This window comes from Podarcis filfolensis (genome assembly GCF_964270895.1).
Source record: "Podarcis filfolensis genome assembly, chromosome: 9".
Classification (NCBI taxonomy): domain Eukaryota; kingdom Metazoa; phylum Chordata; class Lepidosauria; order Squamata; family Lacertidae; genus Podarcis; species Podarcis filfolensis.
Genome location: NC_139610.1, coordinates 63,029,148 through 63,036,511, shown reverse-complemented (window position 1 = coordinate 63,036,511; position 7,364 = coordinate 63,029,148). Strand labels below are relative to the sequence as shown.

The 7,364-nt window shown below is 45.9% G+C and overlaps 1 protein-coding gene across 11 annotated transcripts in view; it reads left to right on the top strand.

Annotated features, from left to right (window-relative positions):
* The first annotated feature begins 624 nt into the window (after nt 1–624).
* PTPN13 (protein tyrosine phosphatase non-receptor type 13) overlaps nt 625–7,364 on the top strand; it is a 154,834-nt gene continuing 148,094 nt past the window's right edge. For 4 of the 11 annotated variants that reach the window (XM_083631531.1, XM_083631539.1, XM_083631537.1 and 1 more), the window contains exon 1: nt 626–1,420. Coding sequence is in view for 1 of the 11 variants with exons in the window: in XM_083631529.1 (XP_083487655.1) it covers nt 1,661–1,688 (28 nt within the window). In the remaining 10 variants the exon portion in view is untranslated. Of the gene's footprint in view, nt 1,421–1,557; nt 1,689–7,364 lie in introns of those variants that run through there. The other 7 variants (XM_083631538.1, XM_083631536.1, XM_083631534.1 and 4 more) reach the window with 4 other exon arrangements.

The window sequence follows — 7,364 nt, the reverse complement described above, 5'->3', positions numbered from 1 at the left end:
ACCAGAGGATGACATCATAGTCCCAGTTATGAAAAATGTGGCAGTCGCTGCTCCACATCGCTGGTCTCTTCATTTACTGTGTGCAGCCAACAAGGTTATTGCCAAAGTAAATCCCACTGAATTCAGTGAGGCTTCTTAGTCAATATCCAGAGGTTCTTTGGTTCAGACTGTATTTTTAATAATAATATTTAGCAATAATAATAAATAACATATAGGAGCCAATGTGAAGAATAGCGAGTAAAAACAACAAGAATAAGTTATTCCTTTTTGTTCTTTGTATTGGCTCCTGCATATATATATTTTTACAGCGTTAGTAGTGGTAATAAAGTAGTGGGAGCCGAGGCAAAGCAGAGAAAAAACCCATATTATAATTATTGTATGTAGGAGCCAATGCAAAGAATAGAAAAGAAAGTATTATACATTATTATTATTATTATTATATGCAGGAGCCAATGCAAAGCACAGGAAAAAGTCTCGTATTATATTAAATATAATATATTAGATATTATATTAAACGACGTTAAATCTTATTTTGTGCACAAGCCATTGCAAAGAATGGAAGATAAAATACTAAATGATCAATATGCAGGAGCGAGTGCGAAGTCCAGGAAAATAAAAAACCTAGCTTTATCATCTTGGAAAGATGGGCGGCTTTCCTGGAGCGTTTCGAAAAAGTTAAAGGAGAGGAAGAAACCACGTTGCTCTTGGCGGCGGCGGCAGCAGCAACAGCGAGCAGGCCTGGAGGTTGGCTTAGTAACCAGAGAGCGGCTAGACCTGCCAGGGCCCCAGAACGGGGCGGGACAGGAGGGAGCGAGCGAGCGGGAGACGGGATCCCATCGAGCTTGTGTCAGCAGCTTCCCCGAGGGGCGTGAGTGGCTGAGAGGCGGGCGGGGGAGGCTGCTTCGCGGCTGGCTACAATGGTTACAGCCCTGGAGAGGCAGCGTTAGGGACGCGCGCGCAGGCACACCGACACAACAAGCGCGCACGCACTCCGGGAGCAGCCGCTTCGGCTGGTGTCGGCAGGAGGAGGAGGAGGAGGAGGAGGAGGGCGCAGGCAGGCGCCGAAGAAAGAGCCCAAGCCCGCATCGCCTTGCCTTGCCTTGCCCTGCTCTCTCGGGCTCTGGAAACCGCCGCTAACTTGCAGGGAAACTTTGCGCCCTGAGCTGCGTCCTCTTTCGCCAAACAAACAAGCCGGAAGGGGGTTGGGGGGAGAGAGATGGGGGGCTCGGGCCGGTCAAAATAGCAGCCCGGGAGGAGATGCTGCCGACGCCGAAGCCCCGATCCATCGGCTCCCCCTCTCCGGGCTCCTTTGCAGGTTCCAGTTAGCGCCATCGTCGGGGAGGAGAGAGGGCTCCCCATCCCGTGCCCAGCGCTCCAGGATCGAGGTGTTGCGGTGTTGTTTTTGAACTCGACGCGGCCGGTAAGTGAAGTCGGTGTATGTTGCCTTGGACGGGTGGGAGGCGGCGTCGGCGTCCTGCCCTTTCGTAGCCAACTATTCTCTTTCGAGAGCGCTATAATGCGGGGTGGGTCTGTCCCCAGCTCCAAAATACCCCTCCCCACAAGTACTCCCAAGTCTTTAGTTCGTGTGTGCGCACTTGGCTATCTCTGATAAGGACTACTGAGACCATGATGCGGAGTTGGGCCGCGTGCTCGCGTGCTGATGGGGGCAAGTGAAAGTCTGAAGGGTGGTATGTGTCGGACCCCACCTCCCCTCCCCGTGGGGTGTGCAGGAGGGGGAAGGGAAGGCTTGTGCTGGGGTTGCTGTGGATGATGGGGCGCAGCAGGGGCACGGAGCCTTTGGCCCTCCAGATATTGGACTACAAGCCCCATCAGCCTTAATTATTGGCCGCGCAGGCCGGCGTTGATGGCACTTTGAGTTCAACAGCGTCCAGCATGCCGAAGGTTGCCCCACCCCTGGAAGAAATTCCTAAAGCAGACCTTTTTTGTTGTTTGCTTTCTGTACTTTTTAAAAGAGTCGCTGGGAAACTGTGATGGTGTGGAGGCATCAGCTGCAGTGAAAGTGTGTGTTGGAAGGATCAAACTTCTCCCACGTTTGTAAACCACCAAAGGGAAAAGCCATCAAAGTGGTGTGGTTTTGGAGTCGTAAAGAATCTGTTTCTATATGGATCACCCCCCACGTGGAACATATATAATTGGACTGGGAGGTCAGGATGGAGACAAATGTCTTTGCTTGGTGTTGGGATGAGCATTTGTGAGTGTGTGTGACAGAGAGATGTGGGACTTTGGTACAGATGGATTTGTTGGAAGGGAAAGGATAAATTTCATAGGGCACATTTTCTTTCCCTGTATGTATGTCTGTGTCTTTTTTCACTCAGCAGGCCTGCCTGCCTGCCGGTCTCTCTCCCTTTTAAATAATTGTGGAAAATTTGTGTCTCATCAGAAGAATGCAAGAGAGGAAAGAGAATATTGATGCAAGCTGTTTTGCTGCTGTTGTTAAAGTTTCCCACTGTTTCCTGTCCCAAAACCTCAGCACAGAGCAGAAATTTTGAGGTTCACAAACTAGCAGATGGAGAAGACATTTGGAATAAAACTTGAGCTTTGAAAGTTAAGATGCTCGTGCCCTGATACAAAATTTTTCCCTGAGAGAATGATCCCCAGTCACTTCCATGAAGTTTTCTTCTGAGGACCTTGGCCTGCTCACCTTCAATACTCTTACTCTGAGGTAATAATCCTGTTGCCATACAGCTGAGATTGGGAGAGAGGAGGAGGAGGAGATTTGTGGGAGAAAAGTCGGAAATCGGGGGAGAAATCTGCTGGGGAGTGCTGAGAAATAATACGGGTTTCATTTTTGATATTTATCTACCTGTAATCAACACCTCCGCAAAACCACAGCGTAATCTCTCCTCTCATATTGGCGAGTGTGTCATTCTCCCTAAATTGCATGTTTTAAAAACAACAAAGGCAGGGCTTACTTCATAGAGAACCGCCAGGAGTTGCTCTGGAGCAGTCTGATTTTGGTTGGGAATTGAAACGGCGCAACCGGTTTTGTGTGTTGGGTGGATCCCGAACTAAAGGCATGGCATCCAAAACTGTGGGGCCACAGGTGGCTGTTGACAACTGGTGTATCTAAAGCATCTTCTTTGCGGCACGAATTGGCCGTATTTCTCCTGTTCTTGAGATATGGCATTGATTGTGATTGCAGCTTGGCTGGGTTTGTTGGAAAGAGAGAATGTGGGTGGGCTGGGGGTAGGATTTTCTGCTGGTGTTTTGACTGTTTGCATCTGGAGAAATTTGGGGCATACTTAACAAAGTAACTACAGTATTTTTAGTCCCACAGGACTGATTGACAAGAAAATGTGGTGTATTTTTTTTGTAGGTTTCATATCCACACCATCCATTTACAGCCCACTCACTTTCCTCAGAGAATCTTGGCAGCTTAGTTTCCCCCCTTCAAAGTTATAACAGGGGTGGTCTTTGGTAATCTTTCATAATATGGCGCCCTGCGTGAGGCCAAAATCTTGCACGCCCAAATAGATCTTATCAATTATGGATCTTCTGAATTTAAAATTCCCAGCATCCTTAGCAAACGACAGTTCCCAAGAACCTCTGGGGTAAGTCATGTGCTTTGAATGTATGGCGTGGATCTGCCAGGTCTACTTTTAATTACGCATAGAATATGGGCACCATTGGTGAAATGTGGCCAGCTCGCTTATGGCAGCCTCTCTCCATCCAGCTCCTTGGATCCTGAGGCTTCTTGGCCAGATATGCTTTTGCTTCGGGGCCAGTGTTTAATTTATTTATTTTTAAGTGGGTCTGGGTATAAGTGGGACTTAGCCCAAAGGCTTCTCCGCCTGCAAGTGCCACCCCCCCACTCAAATTGAGATCCCTGAATCCCTTAGGCATAATTGGGGACAGGAAGAGACCATAGTTCAGAGTATCTGCTTTGCATGAGAGGGTCCCAGGTTCAATCCTAACAATTCTCAGCACCGTTAAGAAACCACAGTTCCCATAATTATTCGCCATGACTATTTAAAGTGGTATGGTAGTGCTTTAAATGTCTAGTGCAGATGGGGCCCTTATCTCAGAAAATGTGGAACTATGCGTTTGCCACCACAGTGTGCAGTTTCACTTTGCTTTATGTGCCTGATCTGTACCCTCAGCCCAGTAGCACAAACATTGGAAATATAAATATTTCTGTCCTCGTCCTAGCATTTTGTTTACTTAAGTGATGTTGATGGGTGAATGGGATTGTATTTGTCTTCCCATTCGATTCAGGGTTCAGGATCACTCAGTTTGAACTGGAAAAATGAGCAGGCAAGGAATGCTAAGTGCTTAGCCACACTTCTTATTGTTCTGTTGTGGGAGCGTTCTTTAGCACTCAATGGGAGAAAATTCGGGTTTTCTCTGGATTGATGTTTGCTCCGATTGAAAGCTAAAACGTGGGCTTTACCTGGGAAAGCAGCAAGGCTAAGGGGAAACGCCTCAGACTCATGCCTAGAAAGTGCAGGTCAACCATCTTTTTTTGGACATTTCTTATTTACAGCACTTTGCTCCTTTCACATGCTTGATCGTACCTTGCTCAAGACTGGCTGTCATTTAACCACAAATATACTGCTTGCATGTTGCCAAGGTGGTGGTGGTTTTCCTTTTTCACCAAGCAGTTTGCACATCAAACAAGAGGGCAGGAGAAACAAAATGTTGTGGAATGTTGATCCATAATCATTACCATAGTGAAAACATAGGTTAGACAGTTGCAAATAAGTCACAACACTTGGCTGTTAATAATCATCTAATTTCTGCTATTAGATAAACGCGGAGTGCCAATCTTTACTTTGGGAACAAGGAATCTGTGGTCCTCCAGATGTTGTTAGATTATAGTTTCCATCATTCCTGACTAGTACTGATGGGAGTTGTAGTCCATCAACACAAAGAGGGCCACAGGTTCACCATTCTTTCTTTATACTGATATTTTGCATCCAGTGTTTATGGACTGCCCTCAGTTCCATGTTCAGGAGGAATTCTAGAACTTAGGACATACTGTGCACAACTTATTTTTTGCATGACTTTGCTCAGTTTTTCAATTTCTTTTCTGAGAATCAAAGTATACAGTATGTTCAGTTCTCATGCCTTCTGTTTTTTCCTTAATTTGTTAAAGTTTAGAAATGTTTTAAATGTTTTGTATTGTATTGTATTTTTTTATTTGCAGATGTGTTTTTTGCCCTCGGCTCATTTGGGAGAAAGGGCGGGATATAAATGTAAATAAACAAATTAAATAACTAAAGGCGCCAGGGGGGTTATTATCTTGATCACAGCAGTGCATCCCTTTCCAGCTGCAACTGGGATGGAAACCGGGGGTTCAGCTCCATTTTGCAGCTTAGGAAAAAAGTTCCCATTGGCTGACCACCGTGTCTCAGGATAGAGTGGATTAAACCCTTCTGCACTGTGGTCAGGATAATAATATCGTCGTGTTCCACTCCCCACCCCCTGGCACATATAATAAAAAACACAAGTTGCAGTTGCATACTACTTATTAAGTGGTTAAGGACATGAGCGTAGACAGGGAGGGGCAGTCGCCCCCATACATCAAGTAAAACAGTAGAAATACTTGACTAACTGACCAGTCACGACAGTTCTGCCCCCGCAACAAAGGTCCTTCCTCCCCGCTAACAAAAATCCTGGCTATGCCCATGGTTGGGGATGCACAATAGCTCAGTGACAGAACATCTGCCTTGCATGCAGAAGGTCCTCAGTTTCAATCTCCAGGTAGGGCTAGGAGAAATTCCTGCCTGAAACTCTGGAGTGCAGCTGTCAACCAGGATTGATGATACTGAACTACGTGGACCAATGTCAAAAAAAATTAAAAAATTCCTTCCAGTAGCACCTTAGAGACCAACTAAATTATTGGTATGAGCTTTCGTGTGCATGCACACTTCTTCAGATACCAACACGGCTACCTACCTGTACATGGACCAATGGTTGACTTCTTCCAGTGTGGTGTAGTGGTTTAGAGTGGTAGACTCGTAATCTGGCGACTGGGTTCGCTTCCCTGCTCTTCCACATGCAGCTGCTGGGTGACCTCGGGCCAGTCACACTTCTTTGAAGTCTCTCAGCCCCACTCACCTCACAGAGTGTTTGTTGTGGGGGAGGAAGGGAAAGGAGAATGTTAGCCGCTTTGAGACTCCTTAAAGGGAGTGAAAGGCAGGATATCAAATCCAAACTCCTCCTCCTCCTCCTCTTCTTCTTCTTCTTCTTCTTCTTCTTCAGTGAAACATGTAGTTTGACTCCAAAAGAGAGGTGTGGTTTTTTTTTGTAAGATGTGCTGTGGTGGCCCTAGATGAGAGAGAAACTTTCTTTATGGCAACAGTTTCCAGGATGGTTTTGTAGCTAACGGTTTATTATGGTATAAGCTTTCATGACTTAAGAGTCCATCAGGCCTCCTGTCTTACAGATATCCCCTTAACTCATGCATAGGCAAACTCGGCCTTCCAGCTGTTTTGAGACTACAACTCCCATCATCCCTAGCTAACAGGACCAGTGGTCAGGGGTGATGGGAACTGTAGTCTCAAAACATCTGGAAGGCTGAGTTTGCCTATGCTGCTGAAAATAGCTGCTTGCAATAACAGGCTACATGAGTACAGGACCAGACCCTGCAGCGAACCCAGTGGTCAGCTTTGTCCCTGTATTATTGCAACACCATCATCCATGTCAGGTTCTGCTTCACCTGTTCATCTTCATCTTCCAGAATAGAATCATAGTGTTGTCAAGTTGGAAGGGAGCATGAGGATCGTCTAGTCCGACCCTACCGGAATCGAACTAGCAACCTTGGCATTGTTAGCGCCATGCTCTAACCAACTGAGCTATCCAGGCTGATGCATGCTATCACCTGCCAGCAATGCCCTTCTGTCCTCCCGATGGAGGGCAAACAGATCAATCTCTGTGCAAAGGAATAAATGGACACAGAGCTAACACAGCAATTGGCAGCATTCAGAAACCAATAGTGAAATATTTTCGTTTCCCAGGATCCTTCAACAAAGGAACTTCAAAGGGAGGCTCCACCATGAAATTGTCAATGAGAACTTATCAGGGAGCTTGATATTATTTGCTTAGGCCTGAATTGAGACAATGGTGTTTTCCCTCTCACTCCAGGTGTTAGACCTAGGATGATTATGTTATCTGCTGCTAATAATGCTGTGTGTATCTGGTTTACTTTTGAGCTTTGCATAGAATTGTCATAGAATACATACCTATTGCCTTACATGGTCATTTTGTCTCCTGTTTATATTACGTTCCCCATCTATATGCCCATTTTTTATATTTGCCATATGAAGATATTGACTTCTGAATGTGATGAAGTGTTCATGAAAGCTTATGCTATAGTAAAGCTGTTGATCTTTAAGGTGTCG